This window comes from Larimichthys crocea, chromosome II (assembly GCF_000972845.2).
Source record: "Larimichthys crocea isolate SSNF chromosome II, L_crocea_2.0, whole genome shotgun sequence".
Classification (NCBI taxonomy): Eukaryota; Metazoa; Chordata; class Actinopteri; family Sciaenidae; genus Larimichthys; species Larimichthys crocea.
Window position 1 is genome coordinate 11405938 of NC_040012.1, and position 21581 is coordinate 11427518.

The 21581-nt window shown below is 40.9% G+C and overlaps 1 protein-coding gene across 2 annotated transcripts in view; it reads right to left on the reverse strand.

Annotated features, from left to right (window-relative positions):
- Nucleotides 1–21581, reverse strand: part of agap3 (ArfGAP with GTPase domain, ankyrin repeat and PH domain 3) — a 110731-nt gene that overhangs the window by 18550 nt on the left and 70600 nt on the right. For both annotated transcript variants that reach the window (XM_027287835.1, XM_019273232.2), the window contains exons 10-13: nucleotides 20867–20971; nucleotides 18942–19113; nucleotides 12575–12724; nucleotides 6409–6564 (exon numbers count right to left, since the gene is read on the reverse strand). In XM_027287835.1, coding sequence (XP_027143636.1) covers nucleotides 6409–6564; nucleotides 12575–12724; nucleotides 18942–19113; nucleotides 20867–20971 — 583 coding nt within the window. The remainder of the gene's footprint in view (nucleotides 1–6408; nucleotides 6565–12574; nucleotides 12725–18941; nucleotides 19114–20866; nucleotides 20972–21581) is intronic.

The window sequence follows — 21581 nt, forward strand, 5'->3', positions numbered from 1 at the left end:
AAGATGAGCTTGTAAAAGGGTCATTAGTGCTTCTGTTATTACTCAGTGGTTGCAGTTAGCACATGGCTAGCAGAGGAACGATCACCTTGTCACATTAACACGAGCATTAACCTCCTGACCAAATCTATCCGCGTGCCTACAATCAACAAGTTCTTGCCAATTAGAAATAAATTAACACGGCTCTGCTAGTGGGCGGACAAGAAAGAACACAATTTAAAGCCAACGGAGGAGCCAACTGTGAAGAATGAGCAAAATATGAATTTCCTTAATTAACATGGCATAATAAAAAGGAAATTAGAATGTAATGGCCATAGAGCTACAAAGAGGAGGGAACAGATAAAGATACACATCTTCGTCCACCATTTACATGGATCATAAAACTGTTTGGGAAGCTCTCAGTTACAGATGTTCTTCATCACATACTTGATGGCTTCTAGCCAGGAACACTTTAATAAGAACAAGATGCAAGAAAAATAGATGGTAAATGCATTTCTTTTATACATCTTTGTACTTTTTACTCCACTATATTTATAACAGTTATAGTTACTAGTTAGTTTTCAGATGAGCTTATAAAACACAAATCATTGTAAAGGTTGAGACCAATGCTTCCCAACCTTTTTTTTGGTTTATAAAATATGTCTGATTGGGGCTCCTTGTCACATTTCAGATGTCTATGAGATATTAGCATTTCTACCAAAGACTGACTTCACCTTTAATCCGCCTTTTTAATGCAAACTGTTAAAATAAAACAAACTATTTAAGTCCTGAAGAGGTCAATCTATCAGATACATCACAGAGAGAGCAATGTTAGAAAAATTAATACTAATTTGTGCAGCAGAACTTTATTTTTTCTCCTTTTCTAACCATTAAACATCATGAGATTCCCCGGATTTATCTTGGGACACTTTGGCAGGGACCCACACCCTGTGCTGTGAACTACTGGACTGTATGTAAAGTGCTACAACAGTAACGTAATATTTGATGCATCAATATTATCAATCGGATATTTTCATATAGAATTACTTTGATAAGCTGATAATACATCTCTGCATTCACTTAAGTTGGCCTCTGAACACAGGACTTTTACTTGCGATTGAGTATTTTCACATTGTTGTATTAGTACTTTTGTAAGTGTTGGGGTGCCTACGTCTTCATTAAAAGAAAGTCTTCCCTCTTTTAAACATGTTCAGGTCCTCTGCGTCACATTTTAAGAACCCTTAAAGGTGTTTGTTTGACCTGGAAATCAAAGTGGAACCTGAAAGAACAGAGGGTGACCTGAAGTGCCGCAGATGCATGCTGAGGACCTGTGGACCAGATTAGCACCTGGGGGGGTTTGATACTGAGCCCAGCTGTGCTGTCTTTACGACAGGCAGCATCTATTCTGTCTAAGCCTCTCAAAGACCTCTGGAGACCAGTGTGACGAACCCTTAGAGAGGACTTAACAAACAGCTCATAGCTTTGAGGACTCCTTTTTTTTTATCCATTTGTGTGAACACTTGGCTGAAATGATGACAAGGTGCAGAGGTACACAAGGTGAGCTATTGTTTTGGTGTGCAGGACGTGTTGTGTTGTGTCGTATGCATGCATCAGGCAGTCACTTAAAGAAGTGCTTGCCGTTCCCGTGAATTAACGAGCAGTTGGGAAGAACAGGCCAAGGCGGTGCCATCTGTAAATGTCACAGGCACTGCTTGCTCATTTTACACATCATTAAAGCCAATATTCCTAACCTGTATCAGAGCAATCAGGAGCAGGCCATTACTGCGACAGGGGCCCCAGGGGAACCACGACCAAACTCAGAAAGAAGAGAACAGGGAGGGAGAGAGAGATAGAGCACACTCTTTATCTATCTGACACACACACACACACACACACGCTCGTGCACACACACGCACTTCTGCACGTGCACGTGCTCAAACAAACAAGGAGCCCAACACACCTTCCAACAATAAACAAACACATGAAATCAGCACCAGTACCACTACCCTAATAGCTAGTGCGTTTAACAACAGAGCAGAATGAAAACAGGGCCAATTATACATGTATCTGTGGGCAGTGTGTATGGAGCCCAAATGAGAATCTTGTTATTCCTTTCCCTCCATACTGTGGCGCTCAGAAAGCTAAGCCATTACAAGAGTGGAGGCTCCAGGGACAGCTTTCGGAAATGAGAGCGAGTCGGGGAGTGACAAAACAAAGTATTGAGATAAACACCCACCATTAGCACAGGCAGTTAAACCTCCATTTCCTAATCCTCAGCTGGACTCCAGAGGATATTAACCCTTAGTTTACTAAAAGGTGCAGGACAAAAGGATAGTGGATTAAGTTGGACAGACAATATGCAATAACTTAAAACTATGTGATCCCTTGTTTGAGTCGATCTGTAGATGAGCCAGGAGCGATGCGACTCCAGCAAACATTGTTTTTCTCCTGATCTAACCCTGCAGAAGGCGTGTCGTGTGTCAGACAGTCAAAAGTCTGAATGATGAAGGAGGAAGAAAAATCTGAAACTGGTTCAATAACCAGTGTTGTTAAGGCATTCAAATGATTTCTCCACCTTTAAAGCCTGTTAGTTAAGATGCTGTGTACTCTTTACATTACAATTCAACACTGCAAATTGGTTTTAAGAATATAACACATGCCCATTTTTCTATTATTGCAACTGATTCATCACAATTCTTCACTGTCCAGTTACTTGTAACTATGCTCCCAGTGGAGCCACATTATTATTTTGCATGTGATACTCCCCAGCCTTATCCAATGGTAAATGATCTTTTCCTGATAGCTTCCATATTGTGTACTCCTGATGAAGAACATGCTGGTTTTTCTATTAAAGACAAACTAGGACACGTTTCATTTACATTAACATGCATGCAGCATGGTGTGATATTTATTCATTAAACGGTCAAAGCGTATACGCACATGTGTTCAAATGTGTACAGTACACGTGTTTTTAGTCAAATATCGCTCACTGAAGTGTTACGTTCACATTCCGACAGAGTTCCTCCTACTACAAGTATGCATTAGTGCAAACATTTCGTTTGTATTGAGCCAATTAGTCATTACTTTTACATTTCATTTTCAGGACAGAGCGCATACAGCTCAGCTACTATGTGACAAAAATGCTCTAGCACCTTCCTTTTGGATTCAATTTAGGAGTCTAAACATAAAAGTGATTTCCCTATTATCCTCTAATTGCTGATATAATCCAGCAGAGGGGCCCTTTCAGCCACTTTAAATTCAATCAATTTTAAAATAAAACTACTTGATTTAAAATCCATTATTAAATCTTTAATGAAATAATAAGGTTATAAACCAATTTAAGATAGATTTGATTAAAAAATGGAATTCATTCAAATAAAGTGAATTGACCCGTCTTTTTGTTCCAAACACAACAGTGCTCTGCAGCACATTTGGGTTTTATTGTAGTTTATAGAGCACATCATGAGCAATGTTTTCTTCTAGTCTTTTAAAACTGGAGGCATGCTGTGCAAAAACGCAGGTAAGGTTTTGTGTGATTTGGTCAGATTTGATGTTGATGATGGAAATGTAAATTAAGGCTTTAAACACCGTCTTTACATTTAAAGTATCCAGACAAACACTTAGCTCTTGTTTTCTCCTTGATTTCTGTGACCTTAGCACTCGCAAATACCTTCATCCATAAAAGTGGAAGAATCAGGAAGGAAACTCTCGTCACAATTTCTCTCCATTCCTGCCCCTCCCTTTCTGCTCACGTTGGACAAGCTAAAAACCCCAAAACAATGAGCATTTGATACACTTTCTTTAAAAGAGAAATACATTAATGATGCTCCCTGACAGTCTGCATTAATCAGAGGGGGCTCCCCCTGAACACAACTCTTTATCGGCCATCGATTTTCCAGTGGGTTTATGGCGAGCGACACACCGAGAAAGCTCGTCGCCGGGCAGCTGCTGGGAAACACATTACGGGGCTGTCAGTTGTCTCGCCATGCATCCTGCATCATTCTTTAAGCACATGAGAAGTTCATTACACCACACAGCTCTGACAGTGCATAGGATATTAGGGACTGTGTCCGTTGTGCATATCCTTGGTGGAAAGTACAGCTCCATAAACGTAAGAGAAAATTCTTACATGATCTAAATGTAGCTTTGAATTGATTAGAAATAATTATGACTTTTCATTGATTTGAAGTAAACGCATTTCACAGCCAATATAAGACTTCAAAAGCTCGACTAAAGCCTATGTAAGTGTCCTGAAAAGATTTCATGTCTGTAAAATTATAAATAATCATATAGCCTTTTATAATAATAGTAATAAACCCCAGGTTTTAAAAAATGTGTAAGATGTTCTCCTACTTCAGCAGCCATGTAGAAAAGTCTTGCTAAGTACCCTAGTACTGTATTTGAAAATGATGGTGCAGCAACAGTTTCTCCAGGCTCCCTCCTACATCCTACATGTCCCATGTTGACCAAAATGATTTCTCACCTTAAGACGTGCAACGCTGTTTTGATTTATGATGCTTCACAACTACTAAAATTCAATTTCAGCCTGCATTGCACACTTCTGATTGCCCCGTAAATGAGATAAACTGATGGCAATTTATTCAAGGATCCCACCTCTCCTCTCCTTTCCTTGCTTCTCCTCTCTTCTTTCAAAAAAGGAGACACAACTCACATCCCAGACTTGGCTGAATCCAATATTTAAGCGATATGTCTGTATTCCAGAGCATTCAGCAGAACAGACAAGGTGATGCTAATAGAAAACCTTGCAGAGAACCATGAGAGATAGAAAACAATGTGCGTGTTTGATGACGTGAGAAACATTCAGAATCTGCCTCCCGCAGTCTGATTAGTCTTTAGATGTCCTCCTCGGAAAGTCCAAGAGTAATCGGACTTCAATTATTCCTGTGTAGGGCATTTATCTATGAGATTTGATGATGTTTAATAATGCAAGCCATCACTCATTCAAGGCTTTAATGAGACTGTGTAACGCTGCCAAGAGGTTCCCATTAAGAGCTAAGTAATGTCAAATAAAACAGAAGTAATGGACACTACACTTAAAAACTATGCTGTGAGCTGGTGACTGCTTCTGTACATGCAGAGCAACTTTAAGTGACTGTCCAAAATCTAACAGAATGATCAGATTTGAGATTAACTTTCACCTCAGACTACACCAACAACAAACACAACGCCACTTATCTCACACCACTTATCTCCGAGGTGCTCATGATATTCACTCTAAACAACAATGTGGTCAACAGACCCATTCAGACTTTAAAGAGAAGCTGTCAGAGACCATGATAAAAAAGTATAATGATTATAAATGCTTAGCCCCATTTAGGAGGCGTCAATGCCATTGTTGTTGTTATCCAGCGTATCAATCTTGTTGATTGATCATCCCACTCTGGTGACATCAGTTTTATGGCCTCTGAAATGCGTCGCAGTGTTTTCACAATGCCATCCAATTAGGGTACTCCATTCATCATTGGGCTGGAGAATCATTATTAATTGGGTGGAGAGCCGACTGCCACTCCCCTGCTGAGAAGGGCCATGGCTTCTGGAGATCGGGCCATTCAGACTACGGTAAAAGAAATTGGGGCTGTGAGGGTGCACTGTGCAGGGGGCCACATAGAGACACAAAACGACACACACCTCTATGTACTCCATAGGCTCATTCAGTCAGAACATAGAACATTACATGCTCTTATTTTCATAATGACTGGAGCAATCTTTGAAATCCAAATGGATATCTTTAATTCAATAACAAATGAGTAAATGCATAGAAAATAGAGAGAGAGAGAGCTTAATGCTCACTGCTACGTAGGAATACGCACAAACACAAACAACCAGGAGTTGTTTGTGCACCTCCAAAGACATGATCCCTCACTGGCTTCCCAACAGCATAACATGCTAATTGTGGTAAGTGGTGGTGAAGTTTTACTCCTCTTGTCTTGGACATTGGAACTTCTAATAAACTAACTGTTTTTTTTTATAGGTGCATTACCAGAAAATGAACCATGGCCTCTACTTTGTGCAGGTTTCCATCCTAAAGTGTGAACCAAGTTTCCCGAAAATCAGTAAGAGAAAATATAAATGAATCTGCATTTCCAACTACTACAGTTATTATTATAAGAAATATAACAATTATATAAGTATGAGGAGTTAGTTCATTAGCAGCATTAAATAGTCAGTCTGGTGTCATTAAACCATCGCAGAAGAAGAGAGCACAACAAGATGACGCAATTAAAAAAACTATGTAGAAAAATTATGTAGAAAACCAGACATAAATATGCCATCTTTTTGTTTCATGTTTCAAAACGATCCACACAGATCTGATGTTTTCATTTGCTGCTATTTTTAGTCTTGATTTTTTTTTGTGTGTTTCAGAAGATTTGGTCAATTCAAAACTGTTGCTATAATGTGACTGTGTTGTACCTTCATTGCCTGTAGATAAGCCGTCCGGCTTGGTGATGCCCGTGCTCTTTTTCCGCCTGTGTTTCTTGCGGTTGGCGTGTGGCGAAGGAGGTGGCTCAAGTTTAGGACTTGTTGCACTGCCGACACTGGAAGTCGCAGGATCATTCATCCCATTGGCTGAAAAAAAAAAACACATACAGAAAAAAAGATGTTAGATCATTAGGTTAAGTTTACAGTTCACTGTCAGCTTCAGCTCGGTATAGTTCCACACTGACTGGGTGAAACTCCACAATCTTCAATGACATTAAAACACACTAAAGCACTTATGATCCTACACAATGTAGGATCATCTAAAGTATAGCTCTCTTTAAATGCTAACCTGTCCCATTGGAGAGTCATTATTATAAGGATGTTATGTTTTTTAGAGCCACCAAGTTCTTGTCCGGCAGATTGTTTTTAGAGTTCAAACAGTAAAACATGTTTTAGGTTTACATTGAATTTTTTACACATTTACAAAGAAACTATGTAGACCATGATGCAGAGAATATAACATTTTCAAATGTGCAGTCACAAAAATTTGATAATTTGCCAATTATACAGTGTGCATTATGTTTATACAGATAGAGAAGTACAGAAGATGGATGAAGAGCAAGTGTCAAGTGTCCAAGCATCAGCATCATGTTGGCACTGGATGAAAATTTCTTTGGGCTTAATGGAGACTGTTAGTCTGATATTAATTGCTCACAGATGAAGCTGCATTATGATCAAGACAAAAAAAAACAAACAACAAAAAACACTGTGTGTTACATGGGCATGTTTGAAAAATGTGACACTGTTCCTTTAGAGATGTCAGCTTCAGTGAAATGCAAAGAAGGTTAGTATCAGGTGTATGACTCTGTACACAGTAAAATGACTCTGAGCAATAAATGACATTATCAGCCTTACTGAAAGCTTCATGTAAAGTGGAGGCAGACTTGTCACAACCTTAAAAGTGTGTCTCCAGCAGTAAGAGTTGGAAAAAGGGCTCTGAGTGCTCCAAAAGTAACTGTGTGGCTCCGGCTTTAGACAGAGTGAAGGACAGGTGTGGGGCTATCATTGAACAAATGGTTACCTAAGTTAGCCCGCGGCAGAGATCTCTATATGACTGTCTGAGAGTGACAGGGGGCTAAGAGCCGGCTTTGTTTCTTGTAAGTGATTTTATAAATGTGATATTAACCTGTGCTACCGTTGGGCAAAGGGATAGGAGGGATGGGACGATAGGAGGGGGTTGTCAGCTTGCCATCCTTCTGATTTCCTGACATTTGACATCACTTTCCCTTCTTTCCCCCTCCGGATGCCATTATGACTCTGGGAGTGGGGGCCAGGGGCCTGGGGGAAGCAGGGAGGGAGAGCCGGTAGATGGGCCCCACATTGCTCTCCTCTTACCACCCTGTGTGGTGCTGGCAGCCTCCTCCATTGTCTCCCATCAAAAGCTCATTGTAGTGTAGCAAACTCCATTCATTTCCCTGTGCACCGTCCCAGCCCCAGGGGTGGAGTGCAGGAGGACAAGGGGCTCAGGGATTATTGCTGTTGTCGTTGCCAGTTGCACATGCTATAATGTGCGGCACTGTGCCATTAGCCAGTGTACAACATTAGGCCTAATTCGGTCATTACCTTTAGGGAGATGGGGCTGTCTTAGTGGAGTAAGATGGGCTCAGCGGGGGATTGAAGATGCTAACGTTGGGGGAGAGCGGAGCTCAGAGGGCCCGGGGATGCATTGTTTGAGCGTGGGCAAAATGTAGGAGACAACACCTGAGACACACATTGTTATGTCTGCACTCGACTTAATAGATTAATCTTGATGAGAGTTGATGTATACAAACAAGAACGTCATTACCGGGAAAAAAAATAAAGAAGCTATAACCACCGGTATCTTTAATTTGTTAGAAGATAAGGGACCGTCCTCAGAGGTAGTATTAATATTTCTGCATAAATAGCAAAGTGGAAAATAATAATAGTGATTATATGCCATCACATTAATAAACATAACATTGGTGCTCGTGCTGGACTACATACATTAAGCTCTCTGGTGTTTTGAATGGCAGCACGCAGCCACACATGTAGCAGCTCCTAGTCGAGGCGTCTGTTTCAATTTCCCTGCTCTCTTACAACAGCCCCCCTGAGACAAGTCATTAGCTGGCTCAGACAGCTGGGGGCACAGGGGTCCTCCATGTGCACCCCCCCCCGCTTCCTCCTCCCTCTCCATCCCAACGTCTGTCCCGCCAGCACAGCTCCGTATGGCGGGTGGAAGACTTGAGCTCCAACCTGCTTCCGACGTGACAGCCAGCATTTGTTTAATGTCGCTTGAGGTTAAAGGGGAGGGCTGCCCCTCAGGGGCCCCAAACGTGTCATAAACACCTCTAATTATCAATTTCTGCCCCTAATGTTGTGGAAAATGACCCTGGCCCTGCTCATCCTGCACCTGAAACATATACGGGGGTGATACACCTCCCTTTGTTTGCAGCAATCAGTCTTTAAGAAGTCTATAACATGAAGGTGTAGAGGCAGGAAATGGATAAAAACAGTACAAGTCGCTGAGCAATAATATCAAAGCACCTGAAATATAATGCTTTTATATAATGTAAGTCTCCTGCCTTTAAGTGCTTCTCAGCTCCAAACTACGCATGACTGGTAGATTACATTTCTTAAATTGAGATTCCTGAAGTCAGAATTGGACTGATCCTGCAGTCACCGTGGCGTTATTAGTTAGCTGTTAGTGTGTACGAGGGCCATCAGGACGAAGCTGGTTAATGAAGCACACTGGGGATCAGAGTCTCTCTCCCACTCAGCCAAGATCACCTGGGCAGCAGAATAGGTACCAGCCTAACCTGTGATTACAGTGTATTACACTCCCACCACGGAGATGACAGTTTAAACATGCTTCAGGATGAAGACCATGGGTGAGACAAAGAGGGGGCTGCTAACAGCTTCCTGCCTTTACCAATGTCACACTGAGAATGAATGAGAATGAAAAAAGGGTGAGAGAGAGAGGCAGAGAGAGAGATGAAGAGGAGGTGGGGGGGAGTCATTTCATTGTTATTCAAGAGGCTCCGGGTGAGGAGCACTATGATTCCGCCAGGCCCCTTGACATGGCAGCCCTGCCTGTCCTCAATCAAAGCCAACGGCTGCAATTAATGGCAAAAATTAGAAACAATCACCGCCTCCCCCTTATTATCCTCAATTAGAGCGTACTAATCAAGGCCTGATCGCGCTCTGCTGCTCTCTCCAAACTAAATGTCAAACTTCATTACGGCCTGGCGTAGAAATCAAACGCCCCACATGCTATCACCCTCGCATCGGGAGGCCAAGGTATAAAACACAGTGCCACAGGAAAAGGCTATCTGTGCATTAACTACCTGTGTCCTGATATGCAAAGTTAAAGCATTAAAGCATAGAAATTACAACATAGCAGAACAGAGTCGAGGCATAAACGTCGACGGAAAGACATAAAGCGATCAAACTTTGAGGGCTCCGGTGGGCAGCATGGATTAAAATAATATTGTGATAATTAACACAGAATTATCAACCTAAAATGATATTTTTTATGAAAACTCTCATGATAAACAGATAAAATATCGCTCTTCCCATTAGGACTGTAATTAAGTATCGCCCAGTAATTATTATTTTTTCTACAAATTTTATTTTCAGATAAAATGTAAGGAAATTATTAGAAATGATTATTTCCCGCAGCCTAAAATTATTAGTTGCTTTTTGTCAGACCAACAAAAAAATATTAAATTTTACAATCACATGACAAAGAAAAATAACAAGTTCTCACACTCGAGAAGCGCTGGATACGTGTCTAAATTGTTGCCTCTTAATTTTCTGTTCATCAACTTAACTATTAATTGACACATTTATTCAAGTGTGCTAACTAGTACGTATTTTTTTTGTGTTTTAATAGAACAAAGTTGGATAATTTTATTCCACCGTGAGAGCTGTGACGATTTCTCAGTCCTCTAACGATAAGGTAATATTAATTAATAATTAAATCATTACTCATGGAGGGTTCTGATCTACTGTAATCTTTTGCCTTTGGAATCGTAACATTACTCACACTTTGACCATGACTTAAGTTACTGTCATCAGTGAGCCCATCACATTGCTCAGATGACTGTTTGAGCCTTTTGCTTTTAATTCAAGCTCAAAGATTGAGGTGTACGAAGGAGAGCGGGATCTAAACAAGCATCCGGTGCATTAAGAATGAGTGTCTTTATGAATGCAAGCAATAGAAAAATTGGGCCGGGATTTAATCAAAAATCTTCACTCAATATTCAAGAGACGTTACTACCTCTGCTTCTGCCGTTGCTCAATAGGTTTACAAATGAGGACATTCTTTAAATAATATGGAAATGGTTACCTGGCTAAGATGCATTCATTCGCCAGTGAATCATCAATCTACTGTTTTTGCATCTCAGAATCACATTTTATGTTAACCCGCAACCTTCACCAAGGATAATGGAGTGATTGGGCTTGGTTCAAGTCAATACAAATGGCAAAACATGAGCACCCTTCACTGTGGAACACCCTCTATTGATTATTGAAGGCACATTAGGATGAAAGATAAGAAGGTCGCGTTTCAATCAAGTATATGTTTTCTGATAGTCCAGTCACATTTTACACTATTCTGCCGCTGCAATTCAAAGTCTTAAATTGTACAGAGACATAAAAACAAGATATTCAGAGAAAGTTTTCGAGCTACAGAGATGTTGCAGCTAGTATATGAGCCTTAAACCGTCTGCACTGATTACAGAGACACTCCTTACCCATGGACGAGCAACATATCTATCATTTGACGCAACGTTTCTACTATTATTTTCAGATCATTTGCCTCATTCAAGCTCATTTGTAGTTACCTTAAGAGTAGCATGAAAATAATTGAAGAAAATAAAATAATGGAGCAAATTGTGGATCTGATTTAGTTGAAGACTGGATGCTGGTTAATGAGCTATGTTAATATTGAGGGCTTTTCAGTTTACCAAACACGAAAATGGGAAAATTCTCGACCTCCTTATTTTCTCAACGCAACGTTTAGTAAGTTTCTATTTGTCCTCGGCAGACCAGCCGCTAAAAACTCACAATCGCAAACATCCAGTATGAAGGGTTTTCTCTCCCCAACACACACATTGTAATACAGATGCAAACATGCTCCGTGGAAAAAACTCACATACAAACAGCTACAGAAAAAAAAAAAATCAGTGAGAGCACACACACACACACACATATATATATACACAACACACACTCGTGCTCATTTATTTGAGGACCCCACGAATCTAAGTAATTCTGCTTTGGGCATGCTGCTGATGGGAGACAGGGGTAGGGGGTGATGGAAGTGCCTGCGTCCAGGCAGAATTGATCGTTTGGCAGCTCCAAATGAGAGACAGGCTTGTCTGCGGAACCACGAGGGCCGTGCAGTTGGACTCCAGCAGCGCTCGTAAAGTGCGCTCTTTAAACTGCCGGGGCCCCTGGGAGCCCATAGGGAGGGGGGGAGCCGCCGCCGTGCTAATGAGAACTACCAGAGTGCAAACATGCATGGAAATGACTGTTATTCTGTTGATGTGCATTTAAGTGCTTTTTTACTGCCAACCACAAAGAGAGGGAAATAACTGGTGATGAATGGTACCCCCAAAAAGCATTCATTTTCCTCTTCGGAAGAAAAGAGAGCAAAACAGACGAAGGAGGAGGAGGAGGAAGAGGGGGTGGTGGGGGGATAAGAGTAAGATGGAAGGTAAAGACAGGATGGGGGGGTAGTGTAGACATGCATGGTGAATATATTATCTTACTTCACTCAAGTACAGTGACATGGTGCAATGTGACACAGAGGCAGTAAGTGGAGATGCATCGATGGCAGAAAGTTAACCTTCACCGCTCCTCTCCTCTGAACACGCCGCTTCTATCAAAGAGCAGCAGCCAAAAAGGTCACAGCGATCACAGTCCTGATCACCTAATTATGAAAATGAGGCTCGTTCCACCTGTCTAAGAAACTCAGGAAATTGCATCTCCATCACATCGCACCTCTAGATCAGATTCCTTCATTTTGTTTTTGATTCGCTCATGTTTTTTGTGGTATAATATGTTTGTTTCCCCCCCGAACACAGTAAGAAGGACTTTAAGGGGATGAGAATGTAGAAGGTGGAGGTCTTACGGGCTCCGCTGCTTGTACTGGTGTTGATGGCTTCATTCCACTGGTCGGCGCTGGACACGGAGAAGGAGCGTTGGTGCATGCCATCTTTACTGCCGCCAAACACCGACCCGCCCGTCTGGAGGGAAGTGCTACTGTTGGAGTGAGGAGCGCCTGGAAAATAAGTGACAGACACGAGAAAATGAATCCTGATTTCTTGTGTTCTCTACAGCTGTTTGAATGCAAAAGTTATTCTGGTAGGACTGTTTTCTTTAAAAACAAAAAAGAAGTCAAGCCAAGAAGTGATAATGGTATAATTGAGTTAACAGTTTTTGGTACTTTCTACTGCACTGCAATGCTGCTGCCACCTTATTTGTGCACATCCCTCTGTCAAACAACCCCCCTTCACACAGGCACACACACGAATCCCCTCTCCCTCCGCCTTTGCCTCTAATTAGCCCTTAATTAACAAGATACACTCTGAACGCTAATTATCTCGCCTCATCCCTCTGACTGCCACATCGATCTCCACTGGCGTCAGCAGGCGTTCTCTCCCTAACTTCCAATCAGGCGAGCCACGGACGCCTGGCTCTCTTTACTAATTCATGGGTTAGGCTGCGCCATGTGGGGTCCTTTCCTCCTGTTCGCGAGCAGTCGCTACAACACGTCCTAACTACTCTGAAAAACTCATCGATTCACTTTGAACCACGTGAAGGGGAGTCAGATTACCTCCTTAAGCTTTGAAATGCATCAAACTGAAAAGAGCTGTATGATGCAAAACAAGAATTTGCTACAAAATTGTATGCTGTTATTCAGAAAAAAATCATTTAACCGAAATAAAGGTAGAATTACACAAATAAGAACATATTTTATATGACTTACAGGAAAAGATGGGAGGCTTATAAATAGATTTAGCCATCAGGAAAGTAAATTTTCACCCTTAAAGTTGACACAATAACTCATTTATAGACCCTTCTATATATTGTCTTGACATCCAAAAGTTAAAATTTTACAGGTTTTGTTTTGGAAAACAAGCCCATATCTCTAATCTTCTCAACAATGCTTTCTCATCTTACAGGTATCACACATCAAGGCCTTTTATCCAATAATTACAAGAGAATATCAGTTTCTGATTGAGGTGACAATAACAGAAAATATAGAGTGTGGGTCGTGTGTAAAGTAAACTAAGCGGCACGGGTGCTTGTTAGGATAATATGTCCTACTCATTATCTAGAGTAATAAGTGTATCAAATTCACATAATCATGTCTAATTAGTATCAGTAATTATCTTGTTGGGCCCAGGAATATTAATCTTCAGGTCCCAGAGGGGAGGGAGCAGAATCGCAGCAAGAATGGGAGAGAGAGCGAGGGAATCATGCTGAGGAGCACTGACTAAATTAGCATGCTGAAATCAGAGCAGGAGGAGGAGGAGGTGGAGGAGAAGGAGGAGGAGGAGACGGAGCTGAGGAGTGGGGGGGACTGGAAAGAAAATGTGAAACTTTGTTTTTTAAAAAGTGACGAGTAAATTACACATAAAATAGAACATTACATCTATAAAAATGGTTACTTTTAACATTACAGAATTTAAAAAAATATAAATATATATAATTTACAATGTGATACTTTCTTACTACAAAATTAAACATTTATTTATTTCCAATGTGTGAAGTTTGACTATTTGATGCCTTAAAAAAGAGAAAAAAAGAAGAAAAAAAAAGAAGATAACTACAAGGCAACTTCGATTGATATTTAAAATTCAACAATCATGTCTAATTGTCAAATTGGATGCTAATGATGAATGAATTATACATGGCTGTATCCATTAGTCCCCAGAGACCACTCCTGCATAAAGGGGAGGATAATGTAATTACAGTGGAGAAATAATCAGCTTGTGGCATTAAAAAGAGCACTGTACTCGCAGCTCCAGCCAGGCCTGAACTCCAGCACGCTTTAGCAGTGGAGCTATGGCAGACTGACAGTGACGAACCTGACAGCTGCAAACTGAGGTCCGAATGATGCGATTGAATACTGAATATTACTGACTTTAGTGATTGTACGACTGATTGAATGTCAACTACAAACACATCAAGCTTTATCTCATTTTGATGCATTAGATATTTCAAATAATTAAAAACTAGGATGCAATAGAACATTTTAGTAGTAATAAAGTAAAGACTGTTTCATAAAAGCTCCCTGCAAAACAGAAACATCCATTTTGACAATTTCCTGACATTTTTTGAAAACACTGAACTTTTATTTTGTCTCTTCTCCATTATTATTTTTGTGCGATCGAGACATTTATTGTGAAATTGCACGCATGTAGAGAGTGATACAAAGCAGTACATTTACTTGATTACAAGGGTACTTTATGCGAGTATTTCTATTTTCTGCTCCTTTCTACTTCTACTCCACTACATTTCAGAGTGTAATATCATACTTTTTACTCTACCACATTTATTTGACAGCTTTAGTTACAGGCTAGTTTGCAAGGTAAGAGTTTAAGTAGAAATAAAAAAAACTAAAATATATATTGTTTTTCAATTTTAAATGTACGTGTTTTTCAAGTTTAATATATATTTTTATAGATTAAACTAACTTAACGTAGTAAAAGTAGTAAAACTAGCTCCACCACAGTGAGCTATATCATTAAAATACTTCTTAAACCACCAGTAATAACAGTATAATATTTAATAATAGCCAGTTGGTTGCACGAGGATAGTAATACACCTGTATTTCTAGTTATGTACAATTTAAATTTTGATGAAGGTCTTTTACTTTTAAGTTTTTTTACATCGAGATATTTCTACTTTTATTTAACTAAAAAAACTCTTAATACTTAATTTACAACTGCATCTAGATAATAATTAAAAAAAACATCATTAGCAAAGAGAAACATCCTGTTCAACTAAATTCCAAATGATACTTTTCTTATCTTGCTACACACACACATACTTCTAAATCAAAGCATTTCATTGTTTACTGCTGTGTAATTCTTTTTTATTTATTTATTTTATTAAAATTAATGAAAACTTAAAAGTACAAAGCACCATTATGAATATTTCTTGCTGACTGTATCGCCACGTGTATAAAGAAATAACAAAAAGCCATACAGTGTGTTCTGCAGGCTATTCAGGGCTGGGGTGTTAAGTAGAGGCGATGGATTAGCGGGGAGCAGCGCTGCCTTGCTTCTCATTTCTCTTTAGGCCGGGCCGTCAGTGGGTTGATGAGCCGTGACGAGGCCTGACCCCTCCGTGGAGTTGTTGCCATTATGTACAAGTAGTGGGATAATGAAGCATTCATGGTAATGTGGGCCGGGCAGCACATCATCTGCGGCTGTGTGTAATCCACCAGCATCATCCTGACCAATGCCCAGATGTCCCCCTCCTCCGCCCGCGCTACGGCTGCTGTTGTCAGTCCCCACACAAGCCACTCAGACGTTCAGATTCATACAAATACATTGTGTGATTGTACTTTATTAAAACAATTTTCACTCAAAATGATTTCATTTTCTGTACTTCTTTGGATATCTTGCTTTTTGAAAAAAAAAAAAATTCTTTAAATCATCATTTAGGCCTCATAAAGTGGTGATATTGCATATTTCCAGCTCATGACTGCTCCAGTTTGATGACATTTCCTCCTGATACTTACTACTGATACTAATTTAAATAAACACAAAAATAAAATTGAAGACGGAACAAACATACTCCAAACTATGAGTCTAAGGCAGGTACATGTACCCCAGGAGGTACTTCTACAGTTGTCAGGGAAAGATTGACGAGTAGCTCAGCTAATTTAAATAAACAGAAATTGTGAAACTGGACAGCTGAAAGTGCTGGACAAATTGTTAAAACATCTACCACTGTAAGGGGGAGCAGTAGAAACTCAAACATCACCTGATACCACCTCTGTCCAGTCTTAAACTTGTATCAAAAATCTTGTAAGAATATTGAGTTTTAGTTATAGATTAGTTCAAAACTGAGACATTATGAGCATGACGGGTGGTGTTGATGATGCTTGTCTAATATGACACATCAGACAATAAAAGCTGGTGATCACTAGTTACCTAAAAGAGGTCAGAAAGTCTCGTGTTGGGGGTTGGCAGGGCCTGCTGGTCAGTATGTGTCTACTGGTGCTGTAGTGCTATAGATTAAAGCTGGAGACAAATTATGGTAGAGAGTGAGGAGGGAATGAACTAAACACCTCCCTGAGATCTCCACCTCTTCCACATGCGTCTCTCTCTCTCTCTCTCTCCCTCTCCCACAGGATTGATTCAAAGTGACTGAGCCCATTAATACTTTGACACAATGTATCTGTCGCCGGTGACACGGCAGGATGCGTGTTAACAGGGAGGATCATATTTAAAATGGTTCCGCTCAGCAACCAGCAAAGGAATTAAACCTGGCCCGCTTGGCAAACTCGTTGGCGCATGCGTTCTCTCATTTACTCTCTGTCTTCTCAGCCTCTCCTCTTCATCTTCCCATCTTCCCCCATCCACTCCGCCCCCCCACCCTCCGTTGCTATCCCTCTTCTCCCAGTGATTATAAAGGTCTTTAGATCTAAGGAATGAATGAATTACCAAAGGCACAGACAAGGCTTGTGATTTGGACGCTGTGAATGAAAAATTACCCCTTTGTTCCCTTCATCAATTGCACGTCTAATGAAATCAAAATCCCGATCACATAATCATAAGAGGGTCCTCCACCCAGAGAGAGACCTGATGTGATTTGTAACCTTTCTTTTCCTAAATGGAGATTAAGGCAAATCTCCCTCACATTGTTCCCTGATGCACAAATGGATGGCAACTGAAAATCTTGGGAATTTGTCACTGAGGTCTCCTCCAAGTAACGAACAACAGGAGAAGACAATATTGTTCAGTTTTTTTGTTTTTTTTTTTAAAAAGAAGAAGAAAAAATGAGCTGGTGCTGTTTTCCCAAAGCCTGGTCTGGCCTGTTTTTCAAGGCCCTTTGTCTGCCCCAATGACTCCCCTTAACCCAGCACTCAAGGTTAACAGTCTGTGGGATGGAACAACCTCGATCCAATGTCCTCTGCTCTGTAAACTCCTACATCTTTCCACTTTTGACTGATTAACCCGTTCAGCAGAGGCAGCACTTTGGCCAGGTTTAACAGTAACCTGCCTGGACAGTGCTAATGGTCCCTGCCGACCCGTCTTTGGCTCTGAACCCACTCTCCCGCCAGTTAGCTTTAGCCTGAGTAATGAAAACACTGTGCCCATTTCACAGCCGATGAAGGACCCCGCCTCCCTCTGGGGATCACTTTGCTAATTAGTATTAATTACTCTTAATCCTAACCCCTAAATCCAATCACTGGCTTCCCCTCTATACGCCTGCCAGACTCTCTGCAGCCTCCGGTGGCGCAGCTCGCTGGGAGAAGAGCTCTATTTTTAAACTTGAAAGGTGGAGAAACCCTGGCCCGATGCTCAGGACCAAACTGTTTTTCTGTTGCTATGACCCCACAATTACCTTCCAGATGAAAAATAAGGTCAGCATCAGCGTGGCAAAGGCATAAACAAACCCTTTTTGTGAGATTTCCTTAAACATGGGCATGATATTTAAACACAATTTCTAATTCCCTCTTGAATACTTTAGAGAATTAATAGATTTCTCGTAGACTCTCATTAAGTCATCATTGTGTATACTATGAGGCAGCTAATTTGCATGAATGAACCATACAGAAAGCAGATAATTAACCTGTTGGGACCCATTTTTATGATTAATCACAAATTGAAGACACAGAAAATGAGTACAGTAATAAAATACTAATTCAGTCACAATTACCTTTTATACCTGTGATTTGTTTTCCCTTTTGGGTAGTAGAAATATGTACCAACCATGTCTATCCTTTAAAATTTAACAATATAAGTGAATTTTATTGTTATTATTATTATGTGGTATTCATTTTTAAAACAACAACTACAAGTAAAAAAAGACACGACAGAACCGGAGGTGTTGAATGAACATGACGTCGAAAAAAGGTGTTTGTGTCAGTGAAAATACAATCCAGGATATTTTATTAACTTTGAAGAGAGGAACAAGTTTCATCAGCTCACAGAAAGGTATTTTGTATTTTGTGTGTTGTTGTTTTTTTTTTATATGACACTTGCACTGATTATAATAAATTGTCTCAAGTCAAGCCTCTAATTATGACACAAACTGTTGTATTCACATCTTTAGAAAAACGCTTTGTGTAGCCACGTTATGTTTTTGACCGCAACTATAAGACTTGAAGCTAAAACAGCAAGCAAATGTACCAATCATACTCCAGGAGAATCGCTCAATCCAGAAGTGTTAGAACATAAATATTGTAAATTGTCCATTAATGTGTGTGTCTTTTATTCCCCTGACCTTTAGCCTCATATTAAAGTAAGACGTACCTGTGTTTCCTATTCCTAGCTGCAAGGTGCTGCGGTCCTTGGTCATCCCGTTGGTTTTGGGGCTAGCAGTGGGGGCCACGGTGGCCACCGCTCTCGGGGGTCGCTTCCCGGGAATCTTGACCGTTGTCCTCAGCAAGTCTATCTCTTTCCCATGTACGTTCTGCATGTAGTCCTATAGAAAGTGGGGGAGAAAAAAGATGACAGTAGTTGTAAATGGTCTGCAGATTACTCAAGCAAGAGTCCAGATAATTCCAAATATTTGCCTCAGTTCAGGGAACTGATTATACACAGCAGACCAACAAGAATCCAGGAATTATGGAAGAAAAACAAATTAAAAGGCTATTCAATTTCCATCCCCATTAGTCACAACCCATCTCAGACCTTCCACTAAGGGTGTGTGATAGTGGAAAAATGATTGTAAAGCCATTATACATCACCTGTGCCCACGCCGTCTCTCCAAATAGCGAGATGTTAGGCTTAATGAATGCAAACAGTCTCATTCTCTTTCAATTTGGGCATTTGATTTGGTTTAAAGCGACTACTGCCCAAATGTGGGAAGCCAAGGTGAAAATCATTGGGCTCAGCAGAAAAAGACCCAGATAGAGGCGAGCTCGGCCTTTGCCGTCCCCCCACCGGCTCCTCTGCTTTATTACCGTGTCATAAAGCACTCATTTCTTTCCCAAGCCTCCTCGCTAATTACCCAGTGAGCGCTCTCATTTCATTTTATTGCTGGAATTAACAGCCAGATCGAAGCGTGCAAAGCTATTAAGATGTGTGATTAAGCCACATTCAATTAGTTTCTACAAACAATTTAATTGATGTAGCAGATAGAATTAACAGAAGGTGATTGTGTGGATGGCTTGGCTGACTGCGAAATTAAAGGTTCCCCTCTTCCACTCTCTCAGTCTGCCTCCCTCCCTCTTTCTTCCTCTCTCCCTCCCTCTCTCTCTCTCTTTCTTCCCTTTTTCCCTTTCTTACTCCTTCTCTGCTCCACTGCTCAAAATGAGCTCGAGCTGTTTGCCGCGTTAATGTAACTGTCTCCCTTACTTCACCTCCCGTCTGTAAGTCAACAGATTCATACATTCATAGATTGCCCTGATGACCTGTAATAGCTGTAATGATCAAGAGATAGCCTGTTCAGTCAATTACATACATCACTGTAGCACAGCACTGCTCGACTAATAACCGCTTGTAAATTAAACCGCTAACACACTGTCAGTGCAAACAAGGCCACACACAAGGTTCACGTCTAACTGTTGAGCTTGTGTTCAAACTTTGAGACGCAAAGTGTTGCTATTATCTTTTTTTTATTTTAGTTTGCCCGAATTACCTTAAAGCATCTCAAACACAAGAATCACATAGTGATGGGAGGAACTGAAGAGGAAGACGGGCATTTCTGACAGTGGCACCGGGCTCCTGAGCTGTCTGCTGCCAGCCAGCCGAGTGTTTAAGAGGTATTAGGAGCCCAGCAGGATTCTGACAAAGATGGATGTGGGAGGCTGGTCAGGCTCTGCTGCCATGCAGTGAGAACCATTATAAATACAAGCCAGCGTGGAGTCTGAGCGCGGCAGGCACGCAGCAGCACAGCCATGTCTCCATTAGCTGGCACCGGGGATGGGCACCGCAGGGGGGGGCAGAGATGACCACTAGGGCACCCTGTTTCTTAAAACCGAGCTTCATGTCACAGGGTTAGCTAATATAGCTGTTACACACATCCATACATCTCTGTAGAAGTCATGAGCCGGTATGGATGTAATCCTGTTCACTACAGCGGTGGGGGTAAATGTAATCGCATCAGGAGAAAAAAAGTCCCACATTAAAACCTCCAGCAGCACCCTCGAGTACAAACAGTAGTGTAACAAACACATAAAGCCAATTGGAAAAGAAATGGAAAGGGAAGAAGGGGAGGGGGGGTTGAGACTCACATGTAAACTGGGGTGGTAAGTAAGGACGCCATTATCACACAGCGTGACATATTTCTTTTTCCACTCCTTGTTGAGGGATTTGCCACTTCGCTTCAGAAGGATTCCCTGTAAGAGACAAGGCATCACGGTGAGCATATGCTCTTCTCAAAGCAGCATGGTGGATGATATGAGCCATTATGGATGTTAAATACCATAAAACAGCATTATTATTGTCATGGCGGTTACATTTTTTTCAATAAGTCATAAAGTAAACAAACATCAGTGACAATTACCAAACAGTATGGAAGTGATTAGCTATATTGAAAACACACAATGTACAATTAAATCCCCTTAAAGTTTCATTCTTTATTCTAATTTATTGTCTGACTGGTTTAATGATATGTTTTTTTTTTCTATTGTGACCATTTGATCCTCCAAAGTTGGCCCGAGTTCCTCTGGCACAGAGACCATTCAGAGAGAGAGAGAGACAATCCAATTTGCCAGACCTCCTCCCTGCATTCATACACATAACATGCTGAACTCTGGAAGACCTTTCAATCCAGGGATTAGGGAGTGTGATCTCCCCTCTTCAAAGCCCACTCAGCTCTTATTCTATTCTACTTTATCTTCTGGGGCCTTTTAGGGCCTCAGATGGTTTCCTTATCTGTTGAGTAAATCCACTGGTAAACAATGCAGTTCCTCTGCTGGAGGTGACCAAACGCTGCTGAGTGCAAGG